The following is a 22,224-nucleotide window of genomic DNA, read 5'->3' as shown; positions in this document are numbered from 1 at the left end:
GGGAAACAAACGCTTGTAGGTTTACGAACACAACGAAATGGCAACAGACAAACAGAGAATACAGGTATAAATACACAGGGGGAAGATGGGTGACACCTGGAGGGGGGTGGAGACAAGCACAAGACAGGTGAAACAGATCAGTGTGTGACAGTATAGTGTCTTAGCTTACACATTTTACAGTTTATCTCAAGTGGTACGATCTCATTCTGAAGGGATTTCTTAATTAATGTTTAGAAAATTGGAGTCCTTAAGGGATTAGAGTAATCTCTAAACAAAAGCATCTATTAAGATATTAACGTAACGTTAATTAGTCCAGTTGCATATCACATTATATGCCACTAGAAAGCCATCAAAGTATCCATCAACTAGTTTATATGCACATGATGATGTCTTTCCAACCCGATACAGATTGCATTTTCCATGCTCAGTCTGAGCGCAACAAGATCCCCCTAAATATGTAATATTTCAGAATCTGATATTTCAGAATCTGATTCGGGGAGAAAGGGAAAAGGTTTTTCTTAGTCCTATCTCTGGAATATAAAGTGTTGAAAAATGCCATAGAAGAATTGGAACCTTGTTCATAAAGAGCTAACATCAATTACAGTAGTTCCTACAGATAGTTTACCATTCCCGACAAGTTTTACCTTGTGACAAGTGCCGACTTTATGTCATTGTACCATATAGTGAGTGCATTCTAACTATAATGTCAAATATGGTGGAAGCACTGTATTGTAGTTGCCGTCAAAGTGCCACAAGCAACCATTTGATGTATTTGCGATGATGGCTTGACAGCCATGTCTCACTGTGTTTTCCACTTGAAGTATTCCAGTAGGAGTAGAATACACATGGAAAGAAAAAAGAAGACATGTGTTTGAAGGAAGGATGGTAAACTTAGATCTCTTTAGCAATATGTTTATAACTTCTTCAATCAAAGAAATGGAAGAGTTGTGGGGAATCCAAGGGGGATTCCTTAAAGATTCAATCCTGACAGGTGCAGTATTCAGAAACAACGTGATTTATTTGATTTACTAAGCTTAATCCATTGAGAAATGGGAAGATATCTCCCTGTACTCCAAGCAGATGACTGCTCTGTAATTCTGACATGTATTGCAACATACAACTCAAATACACAAGCTTTATGGCAGAGCAATGTCCTCTTTTAAAAGAATGGCTTCACCCTCCCTAATATAAAATGATAGTTGCAGCACTGCCATGCAAAACCATGATTCAAAATACTTGTTTTTGAGCTAAATGAACAAGCTGAGGCAGCCATCAGTTTCCTGCCCGTTCTCTTTATGGTCATATGAATCACTAATACGCCCAACAGAATGAGAATGGGCAGTGTCCATTATGGAATATAACCTCATCCCTTTATCTGACACATTTCGAAAGGCCGATATTGTCCATCAATTTGAACATAAAGTCATAAATGCCAGAAAAAGGGGACTAGGCTGACAAATTCCTTTTGTGTGCTGTGAATCCTAATGATCATTCAAACGGCCTGGGTTATACAGTGCATGTGGAGGGAAGCAGAGGAATTGATCACTCCAGTTATTGGTCAGGCAGAGACTCAATGTCTGCATCCCAAATGGCACCCTATTCCCGTCCTCATGCTCCCTGTTAAAAAGTAGTACACTACTGTATAAAGGGAATAGGGTGCCATTTGGGATGCATCCAATATTTCACTTCTGTATGTGGGTGAGCCTGACAAGCAGCAAGCTATAGGGTAGCAAAGTGAAAGATGCGGTTTTTATTCTATGATATTACCACTGGATAGCCTTGGCTTGTCCGGTGGTTGGTTAGAATGCGTAAGTACATGCTAAGAAAATGTGTTATTTGATGTGGGCATAATGTAGTGTCTAACCACATATGAAATCAGCAAGTACAGTGCCTCCTTGTGTCAGATGAAAGTAGGTAACCATAAGGGCATAACATCTCTGATTGCATTGTAGCTGATATGTAAGTAAGGCAGTTATATACTGACCACTGCTTATTCTGTTTTCCAAAAAAAGGGATGTAGTGTTTGTCAGAGCACCAAAGTGCACCATAACTGCATGTGATAATATGCCGACAACCGAGTCATCTGGTAAGGTTTTTTCACTAGGAGTTCCTCTGGTGTAATGCCCATGTCAATAAATAATTACGCAGGATATCTATCAAGATAGAAAGCAATTAAATAATTGACTACTACCATTAAAAAAACAAAGCATTTAACACTGAACACACTAAGGGATCCATCAATCCAAATACCTATTGCTACATCACATGCATTTCAAATTGATAGTATGAATAGATGTGACAACGTGAGCCTGATGTGTAAAACAATTGAGCCGTTGAATGTGCTAAACTAACACCGTAATGCCAAAGCTAATGTTATCAAACTAATTTGGTGTTGGCTCTGGGAGCCCGAAGTAGTTCACTCAGGATCATTGAACACTGTAATGTCCTGAGCCCGCCAGTGCACTGCAATTTACTCACTTGCATTATGCCAAAAGTAGCACATGTGATAATAGAAGCTCCAGCCCCCATAACAATTGCAGGTCTCACCCAGTTGGGCTTTGTAAAAAAAAAGTGTCTTCATTGCAGTGATTTGATAGGATACCTCATGTCAGCTGCATGGGTAGACAACTTTCCTACAGCATAAGTAGGAAGTCTCTGCATAGTTTAAATTAGCACAGTGTCCCAAGAATATAAATACCAGGAGCTGTCCATGGTAGATTTAGGGATATGGACCATAATTGCACAATAAAACGTACCATCCATAATTAAAATACCTTGTATTTAAAAAAGAATATGTAGTGTATTGATGGACATATGAAATGATTGACTTTGTGTTAAATAAAACACTAATCTTATTTTCTTGTGATTGTTTCTCAATTTCTTAGACGAATTCAAGGCCTTCATGAAAAAACTACCAACAGACCGTTTTTTAAACACATCCTTGGTATTCAAGTTTTGGGCAGCAGATGCAGCTCTCCAGAGGCGCTACATCCAATTGGAGAGCAGCACCAATTTGATTCTTGGGAAAGCCCAGAAGATTGTGAGGAAACTCTTCTCTCTGAGCAAGCGATGTCCCAAACTGCCAAGGATCAGCCTCCCAAGAGAAAGGTATAATAATGGGAACATTACATGCTCTCAAATCATTCCACAAATAGATTATAATATCTGCCACATCAGAGATGAAAACGTCTTTATATTGGCTTTTGAACATCTTACACCTACTTTAAATTACGTTAATTATTACATAGAACCATTTACAACCACTTCATGGCATTTTATCACCACTTTGTGTCCTCTCTTATATCAAGTAATTTGACCAAGCAAAGTTATTTTATTTGGGTCAGGTCTTAATACCTCTCCCTATAGTTAAAATAGTACACCCTTAATCACATATACCTGGCTGAGTTGTCTGTCATTTAGAGGCAATTTGGTATCTGATGCTGTGCGAAAACCAGGTCAAGCATCTGAAATGAAATAGAGACAGAGCTGTTTAGTGTCTCCACCCTGATTGAAGGGGTCTGGGTGATGTGAGGTCTGCGGTGGCATGTCTGTAATCAAGTGCTCTTAGAGACAACAGGTTGGTGTGAACCACTTGCTCACTGAACACCCACATTTCTGTGACAAGCACTACCTCTGGCTGCCATTCACTCATTAAACAAATAACAACAATCTATTCAGCTCAGCTGAGCCAGAAGATTTCTACATCATCATCATCATCATGTGCTATATAATCCCTCATTTTGGAATGCGGAAAGGAATAAATTGCATATTTCAGCTTTACGTAGTACAATTCCCAATACAGAACCGGTTGAGGAAAACTCGTCTTTGCAGAAGCAACTCCAGCATAGAGCTTTGTAGAAAGTTACAGCAAAGTACTCAATTGTTAATTTATTTACAATATTTGAGTTTTTTTCCCTCAAATGTGGTTGCACCAAAAATATCTCATCCTACCAATGCTTGTACATAATTCATGAACACAGACTTAACCTCAAATTCACTTTATAAAGAACATTAAGTATAGCACGTAAAATCTAATAAAATCAAAGAACACATTAGCTATGACATATTAGTACTTAAAAGAACAATCCTTCATAAGTATGTTGTGCCAGTTCTGGAACATGCTATGCATAACTATGGAAGACACCTATCCTCCTGAGTAAACTGAACAGGTGGATGAAGGATCTTCTGTGTAGGGTTCTTGGTATTCTTCTGAATCCCTAAGACGGACGCCCACATCAATCATTATTTGGCACTCACTAAATGGGATGATGTTAAGTGAAAGTTAAAACATCGTCTTCACTTGTGTCTTTTATGCACTGTTCCTCTGTCCTTTCTAAAGGCTACAATAGTGTTAGTCAAAAGAAAGTAATTGGATTAATGAATGAATACATTTATTGATGAAGAGCACTTATAAAGCTTTTTAAGTAAAGATGATTCCAAAGTCAAATTATGTTATTGAAAAGAATTATGTTAATCTTAATAACAAATGTGACTACTGATGTTTGCGGAGAACACATTACACAAATGTCTCTCTTCTTGTTTCACGAATTAGCACATTTTAAATACCTAATATTGTGCTCTTTTCTCTTTAGGACACCAGGATTTTGGCTGAACAGGGCCCAGTCACTCCTGTACTGCAATGAGCATGGAGTCCTGGGCACGTTTTCAGAGGAGGTGCAGAGCTGCACCTGCACTGCAGAGCACAGTAGTGCCTGCCAGGGGACAGTGCCCTGTGAGGTCGGAGAAGGGTCATCCTGCCTCTCATGTGCCCCAGACAACATCACACGCTGTGGCTCCTGCCACCTTGGCAACATCCTGCACCTGGGCTCGTGTCGGCCCAACATAGCAAACTCTCTGGACCACTACCTGAACATTGACTTTGACATGCCGGATGCAGAGTTCAAGTACCTGCTCCAGCGGCTGGACAGTCGCATGGAAGTCCATGCCATCTACATCAGCAATGACGTGCGTCTGGGCAGCTGGTTCAACCCAGCCTGGAGGAAACGCATGCTCCTCACTCTAAAGAGCAACAAAAACAAATCCAACCTCATTCATATGCTAATGGGTATCTCATTCCAGATCTGCTCTACTAAAAACAGTACCCTGGAGCCTGTGCCTGCTATCTATATCAACCCATTTGGGGGTAGCCACTCAGAGAGTTGGTTCATGCCTGTCAACCAGCAGGACTTCCCAGACTGGGAAAGAACTAAGGTGGATGCCTCTCTGCAGTGCTACAACTGGACACTGATGCTGGGCACAAAGTGGAAGTCCTTCTTCGAGACGGTGCACATTTACCTGCGCAGCCGCATCCTGACCGATGACCCCACCGTCAACGAGACCCTTTTCTACGAACCCCTGGACCTAGATGACCACACGTCCAACCTGGGCTACATGAAGATCAACAATCTCAAGGTGTTCGGCTACAGCATGCACTTTGACCCTGAGGGCATCAAAGACCTGATTCTGCAGCTGGACTACCCTTACACGCAAGGCACCCAGGACGCAGCCTTTCATATGCTGCTGGAGATGAGAGACCGCATCAACCGGCTCTCTCCGCCTGGATTGCAGGCATTGGACCTCTTTTCATGTCTGCTCCGCCACAGGCTCAAGCTCTCCACTAGTGAGGTGGTGCGCATCCGAGACTCCCTCCAGATTTTCAACTCCAAGCTGCCCAATTCCTCGGAGGCAGAGCTGGGCCAGTTGTGCAGCTAGCTCAGTCTAAATTAGAGTCCAGAGAGTGCTGTGCTGCGCTGCTGGTTACTCTTCAGTCAGTTGCCAATTTATCCATCTGGTTTGGAAAACATGCACATATATTTCTCTGAGATGTCTAGAGCATTCCTATACACTGGTTGACAGAGCTCGGAGTGTGTTGGCTCTGTTGGATGTGAAGTGATGTCATGACAACAGATTTTGCTTTGCACAGATAGAGTTTTTAATATAAAGAGCGAGGAACTGAGTTTGGAAAATAATTGCTCTGGATTGTTCATCTGTTGGCAGTAAGTTGAGGAAACAGAAGAGGATTTCCCTTTCTATCGCTTTTTTCTTTGGTTACAGAATGATTTCATTTAAAAGAGTCTGATGGGCTGAATGAGTTGATTATGCTTACAAAATGACACATTGGTTTCCTTACCCTGTAAGCAGTCTATGGACAAGGTTTGACAGCAATCTATGTTTTGGTTTAGTTTCCCTGGCACTGTTTCCACATGCTAATGTTTTGGAATTTGTGGCAGAAATCCCATTCAAGTCATGGGACTGATATTAGCATTTTTCACATCCAAATCATGTCCACATTTCTTAAAGTATCTAAAGTTGAATGTAAAGCCCAACAAAGTCACTTATGAGTTTAACATGATGCACAGAAAATTCTAATATCGTTCATGACTTTGTGCCACAAATGCTAAAACATTAGCATGTGGAAACTGTGCCAGGGAAACTAAACCAAAACATGGATTGCTGTCATACCTTGTCCATAGACTGCTTACAGTGTAAGGAAACTAATGTATCATTTTGTAATTTGGGTGAACTATCCCTTCAACAGTTTATTATGATAATCATCCCCAAAAATGTTATCCTTGCCTTTCCATTTTATCTGGCATTCAAAATCCTGTAAAATATGTATTTGTGCTTAACATTTGGTTGGGAAGCCCAATAGTAAATATTTCTATTTATTTATTCAGCAACATTACTTTACCAAAAGAAGCTGAACATAGTGGCAAAATGAATGGTTAAAATGTCTTAAATGTTGAAATATCCTTTTGAGAGGATTTCAAAAGGTCTGTGGATATAGCTGTGTACATATTGCTCCATCTAAATCTAGATGTGGAAAGTACACATTGCTTTTTAGATAACCAAGTGCAAAGACCAAAAAAATATTTGTAACAAAATAAAATCATGCCTTATGATGGAGAATCAATGTTCAGATAAAAAGCACATTCAGCTGAGTGTTTCGTTTTCAGGCTAGACCTTTTGAATACACAGTTGAAGTCAGAAGTTTACATATACTTAGGTTGGAGTAATTAAAACTCATTTTTCAACCACTCCAGAAATTTCTTGTTAACAAACTATAGTTTTGGCAAGTTGGTTAGGACATCTACTTTGTGCATGACACAAGTACATAATTCACTGTATCACAATTCCAGTGGGTCAGAAGTTTACATACACTAAGTTGGCTGTGCCTTTAAACAGCTTGGAAATTCCAGAAAATGATGTCATGGTTTTAGAGGCTTCTCATAGGCTAATTGACATCATTTGAGTCAATTGGAGGTGTACCTGTGGATGTATTTCAAGGCCTACCTTCAAACTCAGTGCCTCTTTGCTTGACATCATCGGAAAATCAAAATAACTCAGCCAAGACGTCAGAAAAACAATTGTAGACCTCCACAAGTCTGGTTCATCCTTGTGAGCAATTTCCAAATGCTTGAAGGTACCACGTTCATCTGTACAAACAATAGTACGCAAGTATAAACACCATGGGACCACGCAGTCATCATACCTCTCAGGAAGGAGACGCATTCTGTCTCCTAGAAATGAACATACTTTGGTGTGAAAAGTGCGAATCAATCCCAGAACAACAGCAATTGACCCTATGATATGCTGGAGGAAACAGGCACAAAAGTGTCTATATCCACAGTAAAACGAGTCCTATATCGACATAACCTGAAAGGCTGCTCAGCAAGGAAGAAGCCACTGCTCCAAAAGCGCCATAAAAAAGCCAGACTACAGTTTGCAACTCACATGGTGACAAAGATCAGACTTTTTGGAGAAATGTTCTCTGGTCTGATGAAACAAAAATAGAACTGTTTGGCCATAATGACCATCGTTATGTTGGAGGGAAAAGGGGGAGGCTTGCAAAGCTGAAGAACATCATCCCAACTGTGAAGCACGGGAGTGGCAGCATCATGTTGTGAGGGTGCTTTGCTGCCGGAGGGACTGGTGCAATTCACAAAATAGATGGCACCATGATGATGGAAATTATGTGGATATATTGAAGCAACATCTCAAGACATCAGTCAGGAAGTAATATCTTGGTCGCAAATGGGTCTTCCAAATGGACAATGACCCCAAGCATGCTTCCAAAGTTGTGGAAAATGGCTTAATGACAACAAAGTCAAGGTATTGGAGCGGCCATCACAAAGCCCTGACCTCAATCCTATAGAAAAGTTGCGGCAGAACTGAAAAAGCGTGTGTGAGCAAGGAGGCCTACGAACCTGACTCAGTTACACCAGCTCTGTCAGGAGGAATGGACCAAAATTCACCCAACTTATTGTGGGAAGCTTGTGGAAGGCCACCCAAAATGTTTGACCCAAGTTAAACAATTTAAAGGCAATGCTACCAAATACTAATTGAGTGTATGTAAACTTCTGACCCACTGGGAATGTGATGAAATAAATAAAAGCTGAAATAAATCATTCTCTCTATTATTCTGACATTTCACATTCTTAAAATAAAGTGGTGATCCTAACTGACCTAAGACAGGGAATTTTTACAGGTATTGTGAAAACTGAGTGTAAATGTAGTTGGCTAAGGTGTATGTAAACTTCTGAATTCAACTGTATTTTGCAAACATAACACCACAGTTTTGGAATTGGCCAACTGTATTTGCATTCTAATGAGTCCACCGTATTTTGGATCTTACCTGTAAATGTCAGTCACAATTCCTGTTCAAAGGTGTTTTTTTAGCTCAAACCTTTATTCATTTTTTTCACGATAGGCCTACACGTTGAAACTCAAATGAATATGTGCTGGAGGACATATATTTTTGTTGGTATAATATTACATCTGGATATGTTTAAATATTTTACACTGATTGTGATGGTTCAACAATTTGCCGTACTGCTATGGTATCTCCATTTCATATGTTAAAGTACTATTTGGTCTTTCATTATCTACAAAACCTACACCTTGAGTGAAAACTTACTGTCATAAATCTACTACTGGAATAGCTCTAGGATTTATCAGTTGTACCATTTGACAAGAGTGAGCAAGGAACCTTTGGTCTTGACAAAGAAGACCTATTTCAATGTCCCTCTTCACAGTACGAATCCTCTGTGTCTCTAATATATAAAGTGCAGCATTTGCAAGGTAAAAAAAACATTTACAAGGTTGTCACAGAGCACGGGAACCAAACACACATTGTCACATCAGATAAAACTCACTGTGCCTCTGAACAACCTGGGAAAAACCTCAGACTATTTCAATAAGATGGGAGTCACAAACACAGAGTTTATAAATAAAAGTGATTTATCTTGGTGTCATCAAGAAATCTGCACTCGCCCTTCAGCTAATCGCCAGGACAGTGGAGGAAACCCAATCAATCAAGGAGGGTCTATTATGCTGTGTAAACTATTCAAACATTCCCACAAGAAAGGGAGTTGGCTATTTTTCTCCAATGATTTATGATGTTTTGAGAGTCCAATAACTGCATTAATGTTGTGGAATTGCTGAAATAAAATGAGGTGTTTTGCTTGGATTATTTTTTGCCTGTACATGTGTAGGTCATGTAGTAAAGTCATCAATTACCATTTGAATGATGAGTTTGGGGAATTGTTAGAAATACGAATTGTCTGGAGAATAGATTATTGATAGCAGGGAAAGAGAGAGAGACTAGGAACATTATCAACAACAAATAAATGTACTATTGCAATTTCATTACTATGGACATTATCATACACTAGAGACATTCAACTTTCCACTCCACTGCACATCCACTTGCATATCAGTCTGAAATCTAAGCATGCAAAGGAATGCATAAACTCTCCTTGACTTGATTGGCTGGCCTCTCATTACATGATAAATAGTATTCACTGAGTACAGCAGAGGATTTCAAAGAGCATTTATTTGCTATTTTGTTTATTCCTGTTTGTTGCCTCTGACTGCCTCACTCCGTAAGACAGTAACTGACAGTTAAGCATGGCTGGCAGCACGCGGCACTTATCATACTACCCAGATGTTCTTCTTTCTGACTTTGTATTATTTTATGTCAATCAGTGGTGTGCATTTCTTCAATTTCTTCCCATTCGGCCAAATTGCACTTCTTTTTACATTTGCTGCACGTCATTGTTAGTGGCGGTCGTCCTTGAGCTTTTTATGGCCACCATGTACCTGGCTGGAAAGCCCTTTTCATGTGTGCTCTATCTAGTTTTCATTGATGATAGGATGCCTGGTATGTAAATATCCCTGTGGAAATAAATGGCCTTCTCTAGTGCCAACACTATCACTTAGCAGTGGCCTGTTTGCCTGGTGTGCAAGTCTTGGGACTGGTGCCAACGTCCTTAGGCCTCAGAGAGGCATGACCTCACTATTATGGTTTATTACTCTGGTAATTTGATATGTGGGGGACATCTTTCTTTCTACATATAGACCGACCTTAGCTTTTCAATGGGTAATGATATGAGAGAATGGCACCACTATAAGAAGTGTAATCATTACAGTTTGATTTTAATATCTTTAGCTGAATTTATTTAATTCAATTTTGTATATTGTCCGTATTGCTTTCATCAAAATCAAACTAAAATACCTTTCAGAAGACATACACACAGATTAAAGGTAATACTTACATAGTTAAAATATTTGAACAAGTTGTAAATTACTTACAATTATCAATGATATACTGTATCTCTGATACAACTTGAGTTATAACTTGTTCCTATATTCTACCATGTTACTACTACCTACTCATTTATATTGTGCTGTAAAGTACATTACTTATGGGGTTGATGCCAAAAGCTTTCCGAGAGCCATTCAACAACAAACTCTCTGTATGTCTGTAACAACAAACTCTCTGTATGTCAAAACTAAATTAAGAGCTTACTGTTTCAGACAGAATTAACTCAAGCAGTTTTTCTGTACAGTATGAAAAGTAATTGTCTTTGGGAAAATGAACAAGTATTTCCTAAATGCCTTCAACTTCTGTACATTTATAGAATGAGATGTGGTTTTGCCCCTAAAAGCTATAAATGTCCAGAACCAAAGTGCTGAATGTAAATATTCTTGGGTTAACTACATCCACTTTTATCAGACACTACTTCACACAGCTCAATCAAGAATATTAAATATCTAATCAGTATCTGGATGAAATAATGATATTTGATGATATGACAATGTTTTATGTATTTGTATCTGTACATATGACATGTCACATACACAAACATACTGATATGTCTACTGGTTGGCTCTGTTAAGAACCGTTTACAGTCCTTTCAGAAAGCATTCATACCTCTTGAGTTATTCCATTCTTTGTTCTGTTACAGCCTGATTTTAAAATGGATTACATTTTTTTTATCTGACCCATCTACACATGATACCCCATTATGACAAATTGAAGACATGTTTTTAGAAATTTTAATCAAATGTATTGAAAAAATGTATTGAAAATTAAATATAGAAATAGCTCATTTACATAAGTATTCATACCCCTGAGTCAATATATGTTAGAATCACTTTTGGCAGTCATTACAGCTGTGAGTCTTATTGGGTAAGTCTCTAAGAGCTGTGAGTCTTTCTGGGTAAGTCTCTAAGAGCTTTGCACTCCTGGATTGTACAATATTTGCACATTTTTATTTTAAAAATTATTCAAGCTCTGTCAAGTTGGTTACAATATGCAAAGTGTAATTCATAACTTGCTCAAATAGATATTTACCCATCTACCAATAGGTGCCCTTCTTTGTGAGGTATTGGAAAACCTCCCTGGTCTTTCGGGTTGACTCTGTATTTGAAATACACTACTCGACTGAGGGACCTTACAGATACTTGAGCTAATTAAAAAATAATGTTAAACACTATTATTACACACAGTGAGTCCATACAACGTATTATGTGACTTGTTAAATATACTTGTACTCCTGAAATGATTTAGGCTTGCCATAACAAAGGGGTTGAATACTTATTGACTCAATACATTTCAGCTTTTCATTTTTGATTCATTTGTAAAAAATTCTAAAATCATAATTCCACTTTGACGTTATGGGATATTGTGACACAAAATCTAAATTTAATCTATTTTAAATTGTGTAACAGAACACGGTGTTGAAAAAGTCAAGGGATGTGAATACTTTCTGAAGGCACTGTAACTTTTAATTCTTATTGTTTGATCAAAAAGATTTGTTTCTCTCAATGTTTAACAGGATGTAAATGTTCTTATATTAAATAGTAAAAAGAAGACCCACTAAGTTTGCATTGATTTGTATTCTGTCGATATAAAACAAAATCTTGAATGCACAGTATTTCAAATATGCATTCAGGGGGGTGGGGGTGTTAACCTTTTGGCAGTTGCTTAAGTGTTCTGATAATGATATTAAAATCTGAGTAGTATTGATGTGTTGCTATTGCAATGTTACTCTGCAGGGAGGGACAAACTTTACCTTGGACTGTTGTCGTGGATACAACCACAAATCAATATGTATGTATTAGTAGCTGACAAATGTATGATCTGGACGAAGACTAATATTCAAATTGAATACAGTTCATGGTGGTTTATTTATCCCTGCCAAAACCTCTTAAAGAAATAAAGGTCAGCCCAGAAAAAGAGGGAGAGAGAAATTGGCATGCAAGCATTCTATGCTCGGGTAAAGATCTGTGAATCGATAGGCTGACTGAGGGCTGACAGAATGACAGGTGCTAGGATTGCTGAAGGACATCCGGGGAGGAAGAGGGATACAGAGAATCTAGCAGCTAGCTTTAATGAATAGTAATTATTTCCCAAGTAGAAGTGTGTCTGTGCAGCATTGGGTGGAAAAACACACTAAGCAGTCAACACATCTGTTTCACATCTTCCTACATGTCATGACTGTTAGAGGCTGTGATTGTATACAATGTAGATGTACTACTTGCTGCCCTACATCGAATCATGGCATGATGCCGATGCTGAAACTCTATTGCCTTTTGTGTGAACAGGTTTTGAAGAAAGGCATTTATAATGAGAAGTTCTCAATAGCTTAAAGTTATTCCGCATCATGTCCAGGTAGTAAGGGTGAACTGTGTGAGGAGAAGAGATTATTTAATCCACTTAATGCTGAGGTCACATGATGAAGTGAAAGGGGGTGAAAATTAGGAAGAAATATAATAAATTAGGTGACAATTAATGATGTCTGACTGCAAATTAACTTCATGATGAGACACAACAACAAAGTACTTCAAAAATAAATCATTGATTTTTAATGATGTATAAATGACACGAGTTTCCTCACCACTCAGTGCGCTCAATCTTCAAGACCTACAAGTGAAGTTAGATTTTGAGACGCAGACTATTATGGAAAGTCAGAATTAACTCACTGTGTCCTCAGGGCAGAGAAACTGTGAGCGGGATTGTGAAAGCTGTCCAAATATAAATAAATAAAAAAGGACTGGCTTTCTTGATCTCTTCTTGATGCTCTAGGCGATGAAACAATAAGAGGACAGAAGAGGGCTTCTTAATGGCTGTGACTCATCTGAAGCTGAACTGGCTGGTTGATGGTTGGCAAGGAAAAGAAGTTCAGAAAACCTCTCTATGTCTTTGGCCTTAAAAAAGTCAATTTTTGGGGGGTTCACCACATTTGAAGATGATGAGGGATACAACCACTTCATTAAGTCATAGCAAGGGGTTAGATACAATATAAGGCTGCTACATGACTGCTTGTTGCTGCTTGTTGCTGCAGCCCCATTGATGGAGTGTGAGAGGCCAACTACTGTAGTATAATGGTATTGAACTTGGCAAACAATCAATAGCAATACTAAAGGCTCAATGAATACCTTGAAGAGTGTAGAGGGGAGGGGAGAGTCTTCAGTCTTTCTCAAGTGGGATGTACTTCAAAGGGGCTGTTTGCTACAAGATTGTTAAATAAAAAACAATCTACAATGGCCAGTACAGTAAGTTGTCACATATACTTAGCTTTTAATCTTCAATAAAAGGTTTAGGTAGGTAGACATTCATGTTTGATCTGAGCGGAAGTAAATGGTTTCATTTATTTAGTTTGGTTTTATTTATTGATCTAATTAATTAATTCAATGATACAGCTCTCGTGTACCACCATTTGATACGTGTATTTTGGACTAATATGATGTTATAACAATGTCTAATGTGAACGAGAATGAGATCGTGGGACCTCTCGTCTTACTCAAGTCTACAGCAATATGGGGGCAGAAAAACAAGTGCAGAAAAAATGCAGACACTGTATCTTGTAAAGAAATCTAATATCCTTGAATATGCAAAACATCCACCAGGTCCTCTTGGGTAAACATTGGAAGCCAGCCAGGAGGGAGAGGGGGCAGAGAGGGGAGGGGACAAATAAGTTATCTGAATCATCAGGGGGAGTGAAAGATGAGTTTGAGGGAGATCAGTGATGTGTGAAAGCATATGCCACTTGTGGGGTCCGGGGTTTGTGAGTCAGTGGTTTTGAAAGGGAGAAGCTTTGAGGAGTTCAAGGTCAGATGGCCTATATGGATGTTTGAAGAGTCTGTGATGCCATCAAAGGGTTATTCTCTTCAAGTGGTGACAAGAGGTCCATTTAATCCAAGAAGTCGCCCAGGGGACCTGGACACTCTAGAAAATATCAGCAGATATATATGCCAGCACTATGTTCAGAGAGAGACACCAGAAGAGCAAGACAGGGAAAATGCAAATAACAATCCCACAGGGACAGAAGGGACCATTCTAGTCTCCTTGAACACAGGGGAATCTAGGACGAAATGAGGGACAAACCTAGGAAGGAAGTCAGACAGCCTTGTTCAAAGTTGTGGACCATCCACACGACATAAAACATGTTTCCAGCAACAGAAAGTTGAAGAGAAAGTTGGATAAGGAGTGAGTTAGAGTTGAGCCAAAGAGCTATATGACAGATTATGGGACTAGACTTCCCGAAAAGAAAGAACAGGGACCAAGAGAACGAGGGGAATTGTATTGCCACATGTTGATTGTTAGAAGTTTTCAGTTTGATCTATAACATTTTGTATTATGTTCCTTTAAAATGTTTTGCAGCACAATGGGCATATTGGTGAATCTTGAAACACTCTAAAAGTTTCATTTACTTATAATTATGGTAGATGCATGGTATTCACTTGACATTTAGCTGTGTGTGACTGACGGGTTTGTATAGTTCTCCTCCACACCAACCCTGTGTTCACATAATGTGTTTGCCACATCTTCCTTCCTATTTTCTACTGTCTTGTCAGTCTCCAACACTCAAGCTTTCATAGCCTTCCAAGTGTAAAGAAATAATATTTTGAAAGCCAAAAGCACAGGCAGAATATATACTTGATGTAATAAAAAAATACAAAACATTTACACTGCAATTAGTGTGGCTATAGCTTATATGCTCAGATAAGAATGATCTCTATTGTTAATTATCTCCCTTGATCGCACAGTTAAAACTGTTCTGTGTATGATAAGGTGATGCAATGCATTGCTAATACTTAATCAGTCAAGGAAATCAGTCAACAAAATAAATAAATTAGGACCTGATCTATGGATTTCACATGACTCGGAATGCAGATATGCATCTGTTGGTCACAGATACCTAAAAAAAAAGGTAGGGGTGTGTATTAGAAAAACTGTCCGGATCTGATGTGACCACCATTTGCCTCGCACAGCGCGGCACATCTCCTTCACATGCTGTTGATTGTAGCCTGTGGAATGTTGTCCCACCCCTCTTTAATGGCTGAGCAAATCTGCTGGATATTGGCGGGAACTGGAACACGCTGTCGTACACGTAAATCCAGAGCATCCCAAACATGCTCAATGGGTGACATGTCTGATGAGTATGCAGGCCATGGAAGAACTGGGACATTTTCAGCTTCCAGGAATTGTGTACAAATCTTTGCGACATGGGGCTGTGCATTATCAGACAGAAACATGGTGATGGCGGTGAATGAATAGCACGACAATGGGCCTCAGGTTCTTGTCACAGTATGCCTGTGCAGTCAAATTGCCATCGATAAAATGCAATTGTTTTCTTTGTCTTTATGGGGCACTGTGTTTTTATTTTATTTTTATTGAACCTTTATTTAACTAGGCAAGTCAGTAAAGAAAAAAATCTTATTTACAATGACGGCCTACCAAAAGTCAAAAGGCCTCCTGCGGGGATGGGGATTAAAAATAAATAAATAAAATATAAATATAGGACAAAACGCACATCACGACAAGAGAGACAACACTACAAAAGAGAGACCTAAGACGACAACATAGCAAGACAGCAACACATGACAACATAGCATGGTAGCAACACAACATGACAATAACATGGCAGCAACACAACATGGTAACAGCACAAAACATGGTACAAACATTATTGGGCACAGACAACAGCACAAATGGCAAGAAGGTAGAGACAACAATACATCATGCAAAGCAACCACAACTGTCAGTTGGAGAATGAGGGAAGAGTAGATATCTCAGATAGGGGGGAGTGAGGCCTAAGAGGGTTTTATAAATAAGCATCAACCAGTGGGTCTTGCGACGGGTATACAGAGATGACCAGTTTACAGAGGAGTATAGAGTGCAGTGATGTGTCCTATAAGGAACATTGGTGGCAAATCTGATGGCCAAATGGTAACGAACATCTAGCCGCTCGAGAGCACCCTTACCTGTCAATCTATAAATGACATATCCATAATCTAGCATGGGTAGGATGGTCATCTGAATCAGGGATAGTTTGGCAGCTGGGGTGAAAGAGGAGCGATTATGATAGAGGAAACCAAGTCTAGATTTAACTTTAGCCTGCAGCTTTGATATGTGCTGAGAGAAGGACAGTGTACCATCTAGCCATACTCCCAAGTAACTCTAAACCCTCAGAGGTATTAATCACACCTGTGGGGAGAGGGGCATTTATCAGGCAGAGAAAGCTTGTTGGACACTTAGAAAGCTTTGTTGAAGAGCATTTAACACAAAATCCGAGGAGGGGCCAGCTGAGTATAAGACTGTATCATCTGCATATAAATGGATGAGAGAACTTCCTACTGCCTGAGATATTTTGTTGATGTAAATTCAGAAGAGGGTGGGGCCTAGGATTGAGCCTTGGGGTACCCCCTTGGTGACAGGCAGTGGCTGAGACAGCAGATTTAGTTAGCAAACCAGGCCAAAGACCCCTCAGACACACCAATACTCCTTAGAATGGAATGGTCCACAAGAATGGAATGGTCTACCCTATCAAAAGCTTTGGCCAAGTCAATAACAATAGCAGCACAACATTGCTTAGAATCATGGGCAATTCTGACATCATTGAGGACCTTTGAGGTTGCAGTGACACATCCATAACCTGAGTAGAAACCAGATTGCATACCAGAGAGAATACTATAGACATCAAGAAAGCCAGTCAGTTGATTATTGACAAGTTTTTCCACCACTTTTGATAAACAGGGCAAAATAGAAATAGGCCTATACCAGTTAGGATCAGCTTGATCTCCCCTTTAAATAAAAGACGAACCATGACTGCCTTCCAAGCAATGGGAACCTCCCCCGAAAGGAGAAACAGGTTGAAAAGGTCGGAGATAGGCTTGGTGATGATAGGGGCAGCAACCCTAAAGAAGAAAGGGTCTAAACCATCTGACCCAGATGTTTTTTTGGGGATCAAGTTTCAGGAGCTCATTTAGCACCTCAGACTCAGTGACTCCCTGCAGGGAGAAACTTCGTAGTGGGGCAGGAGAAAAAGAGGGAGAAGCATCGGGGATAGTCACATTTAAAGGTAATGGGAAATGAAGAAATGTTGGACGGGCAGGAGGCATGGCTGAGTCAAATAGGAATCCTGACTTACTGAAGTGGTGATTAAAGAGCTCAGCTATGTGCTTCTTGTCAGTAACAACCACATCATCAACATTAAGGGACATGGGCAGCTGTGAGGAGGAGGGTTTATTCTCCAGGTCTTAAACCGTTTTCCGATCTTCTTGGAGTTAGACCCACAGAGAGAAAACTGCTCCTTAAATTAACTAATTTTGACCTTCCAGATAGCCTGAGTGCACCTATTTCTAATTTGCATAAACAAATGCTGTTGGAGGACGATAGCACCCAGAAACAGTCAACAAAGAGCTATTTGAAAGTTTAATGCTTAAAACCAGCAAATCAAATTGCTTGGGGACAGACTTGGTGGAGACAACTGAGCACTGAAGGAGATCCTTGGCAAAGACTGCCACTCCCCCACCTTTGGAAGATCTGTCTAGCCGAAAAACTTTATAACCAGAAAGGTTAACATAAGTATTCAAACACACTTCCTTAACCACGTCTCAGTAACGATCAACACATCTGGATTGGAGCTGTGAACCCACACTTTCAATTGATCCGTTGTAGGTAATACGCTTCTAGTGTTAACGTGCAGAAAACCAAGGCTTTTACAAGAGCAGAAATCAGTGAAGCAGATATCAGAGCACAAGTCAGAATTGGGGCAAGCAACAGTAGATGGGCCAGGGTGTACATGCACATTTCCAGATATCATCAACAGTAATACAATCAAGGCACAGCATAGGACAGGGAGAGCTCAGCCGTGCTGATTTATGACATCTGAATGTGCATCAGATGGCAACAAGATCATATTGTACAGCAATTTAATCATGAATATCATGGTAACATGAATATAAAGCCGGCAAGAGGTGGTTAGAATAGGATGGGAGGCCACAAGTCTGTGTAACCAATTGAGAGTCCCGAGTGTGGGAACAAACATAGTCTGTCCCACGGTTGGGTAAAGAAAGTTCGTATTCAACAAAGCATGCAGGAGTCACGAAGGCAAATAGCAAAATGCACAAGAAAAAATGTAAATATATAACGACTTGGGGCTAGCCATACTAAGTTCAGGGTCACTCGCCCCATCAGTGCCTGTGTGCTGGAGGCGAGCCAAAGCTTGGGGTAGAGGGGGGAGTGTGGTGGGCGTACCTGTACCAGAGAGGGGAGACAGGACAGGGCAAACGGTGAACAGATCGCCAGGTGGAATCCAAGCAGCAGTGCAGCAGGCACTGTAGGTGTCACACCCACTTGGGAGAAGCTTTATTTCTGGAGGCAGGTTTCTTGTAGAAAATTCCAGTGGATGGTCTTTGAACAGCAGGAGGGGGCTTCAAAGACTCCTGCCATTTGTTGGATCCAAAGGTCTCGACACATTTCACTTCACACCTCAGTGCTAATTGAAGTTGTATCTGGTCTGTCCTAGCAAACCAGCATTCAGTCCCCATAAAGTAAAATATATAATTGTACTTTCTTTTTTTTTCTTCTTGGCTTTTAAAATGGCATCAGGACAAACACTACTCACTCAGTTGTGAGGGATGGATGGATGGCTGGCCCAAAAATGGTACTTGAACACGAACTCGCTGTCCAAATAATTTAATCTCCATTCTTTTTACAACCAAAACCCAAAGGAAGTCTTATTGTCTACGTTGTCACCGTCTATAAAAAGTTCCATCTGCCCGGTACAGCTGAAACTGCGATATCTATGAAGAGCTCACTTCTCCAGCATGCCAGTGGCTATTGAAGGTGAGCATTTGACCACTGAATTTGGTTATGATCCCAATTTGCAGTCAGGTCAGGACAACAAGCACGCAGATGAGCTTCCCTGAGACGGCTTCTGACAGTTTGCGGATTTTTTAAATATAAAAAATATATATATATTTCACCTTTATTTAACCAGGTAGGCAAGTTGAGAACAAGTTCTCATTTACAACTGCGACCTGGGCAAGATAAAGCAAAGTACGACACAAACAACAACACAGAGTTACACATGGAATAAACAAACACACAGTCAATAATACAACAGACAAAGTCTAAAGTGGGTTGTGCAAACAGACATGTCTTAGACGATCCCGCAGGTGAAGAAGCCGGATGTGGAGGTCCTGGGTTGGCATGGTTACATGTGGTCTGCGGTTGTGTTCTCGGTTGGACATACTGACAAATTCCCTTAAACAGTGTTGGATTCGGCTTATGATAGAGAAATTAACATGAACATTCAATACTCTGGCAACAGCTCTAGTGAACATTCCTGCAGTCAGCATGCCAATTGCACACTCCCTCAAAACTTGAGACATCTGTGACATTGTGTTGTGTGACAAAACTGCACATTCTAGAGTGGCCTTTTATTGTCCCCAGCATAAGGTGCACCTGTGTAATGATAATGCTTCTTAATCAGCTTATTCATATGCCACACCTGTCAGGTGGATGGATTATCTTTGCAAATGAGAAATGCTCACTATCAGGTGTGTAAACAAATTTGTGCACATCATATGAGAGAAATGAAAGTTTTGTCCGTATGGAACATTTCTGGGATCTTTTATTTCAGCTCATGAAACATGGGTCCGACACTTTACATGTTGCATTTATATTTTTGTTCAGTACATCTTTTGTGATATCCTAGATGCTTCAATAATCTTTTTCTAGTATATTAGTAATAAATACTTAATTAATGTGGTGGGGGTGCTCTGCTAGAGTGAATATTACACGGAATGCTCCAATGAATTGATATGAAAGTAAGCTTTCTCTTTGTGAACAAGAGATGGTTGGAATGGCAGCACATCAGTGCCTGTGTGCAATTTTTCCCCTTGAGATCAGATTAAAGTTAGCTCGGAGCCAAACTTGCAGTGCATTGTGGCTGCTTGCTAGCATAATGGGGGGCCTGGGATGACTATGTCACGAATGTCTCATAAGGTCTCTTCACAGTTATCCCTGACTGTATGGCAGACAGTGACAGACAGTATATAATTTTAAAGGGAGGTAGGTAGGGGAAATTAATGGACAAATACATACAATGTCTCCTACAATAACGTGATATCGGCTTGGTGGCTCATATCACTTTTAATGCAAATAAAAACGTTATGTTTAGCATACCAGCTAATTCACTCACCTGTGTGGGTTTTCCCAATAACATTCAATTACCATTTTACTGTCCACAAATATATTCATAGCATCATATGGTACTTGTTATGGTAATTATAAATTGCCCACAACCAATATTCTTAGCTCATTTGTAAAATAGGTACAGTACCTTTTGTGTTGCTTAATCAGACGAGGCCCCTTTTTTCTGCACTTCCTGTCTGAATGACGTGCCCAAAGTAAACTGCCTGTTACTAAGGCCCTGAAGCCAGGATATGCATATAATTGGTACCATTGGAAAGAAAACACGTTGACGTTTGTAGAAATGTTAAAATAATGTACGAGAGTAAAACAATAGATATGGTAGGAGAAAATCCAAATAAAAACCTACCAGAATTATTTTCTTTTGAGAGACCATGCTCTTCCAATGGCCAGTATAAGGGCATACACAATTCTACCTCCCATGATGCAATTCCCATGGCTTCCATTGGGTGTCAGAAGTCTATGGTCAAGTTTTCAGGCTTGTAACTTGAATAACGAATAAGAAATAACAGTTTTAGTAGGACACTTGCTTGGAAATCCAGGGTTTGTGCACGACAAAAAGACAAGACACACCTGCTAAAAACATACTTCTTTCCGTAAGAAATATTATAGTTTGATTACATTTTAGGGTATCTGAGGAGTATATAGAAATGTATTTTGACTTGTTGAAACAAAGTTTAGGGGGAGATTTTCGGACTCCTTTCTTTGCATGTTGAATGAGTGGATTACTCAAATCGATGGTGCCAACTAAACTGACTTTTTGGCATATAAAGAATTTTATCTAACAAAACAACACTACATGTTATAGCTGGGACTCTTTGGATGACAAATCAGAGGAAGATTTTCAAAAAGTAAGTTCATTTTTAATCGCTAATTGTGAATTTATGGAAAAATATTTTGATGTGGGGTGCCCGCCGTCCTCAAATAATCGCATGGCATGTTTTCGCTGTAATAGCTACTGTAAATTGGACAGTGCAGTTAGATTAACAATAATTTAAGCTTTCAACCGATATAAGACACTTGTATGTACCTACATGTTTAATATCCATAATTATTATGATTATTTATTTGAATTGCGTGCCCTCCAGTTTCACTGGAAGTTGTCTCGCTAGCGGCACGCCTAAGCTTAAGAAGTTTTTAAACCTCGAATATGAAAATACACTATAAATCATCCTTGTACAGTGCATTCGGGAAGTAGTCAGACCCCTTCACTTTTTCCACATTTTGTAATGTGATTGCCTTATTATAACATGTATTTTTTAAAAATTACAAATCACCAATCTACACACAATAACGATAATGACAAAGAAAAAACTAAGATTTCACATTTACATAAGAATTCAGACCCTTTACTCAGTACTTTGTTGAAGCACCTTTGGCAGCGATTACAGCCTCAAGTCTTCTTGGGTATGACACTACAGGTGTGCCAAGCT

General features: G+C 39.6%; 1 protein-coding gene across 1 annotated transcript in view; it reads left to right on the top strand.

The window, feature by feature from the left end:
• The window catches only part of LOC112261103 (BMP/retinoic acid-inducible neural-specific protein 3-like), a 65,234-nt gene extending 58,815 nt beyond the window's left edge, over positions 1-6,419 (top strand). Inside the window, exons 6-7 of the mRNA XM_042328772.1 lie at positions 2,886-3,108; positions 4,593-6,419. Coding sequence (XP_042184706.1) covers positions 2,886-3,108; positions 4,593-5,712 — 1,343 coding nt within the window. The 3' untranslated portion in view covers positions 5,713-6,419. The remainder of the gene's footprint in view (positions 1-2,885; positions 3,109-4,592) is intronic.
• Positions 6,420-22,224: the final 15,805 nt, after the last annotated feature.

This window comes from Oncorhynchus tshawytscha, linkage group LG10 (genome assembly GCF_018296145.1).
Source record: "Oncorhynchus tshawytscha isolate Ot180627B linkage group LG10, Otsh_v2.0, whole genome shotgun sequence".
In the NCBI taxonomy this organism is placed as follows: Eukaryota; Metazoa; Chordata; class Actinopteri; order Salmoniformes; family Salmonidae; genus Oncorhynchus; species Oncorhynchus tshawytscha.
Note: the sequence above shows the minus strand (reverse complement) of the source record. Positions and strands in the feature narration are given on the sequence as shown.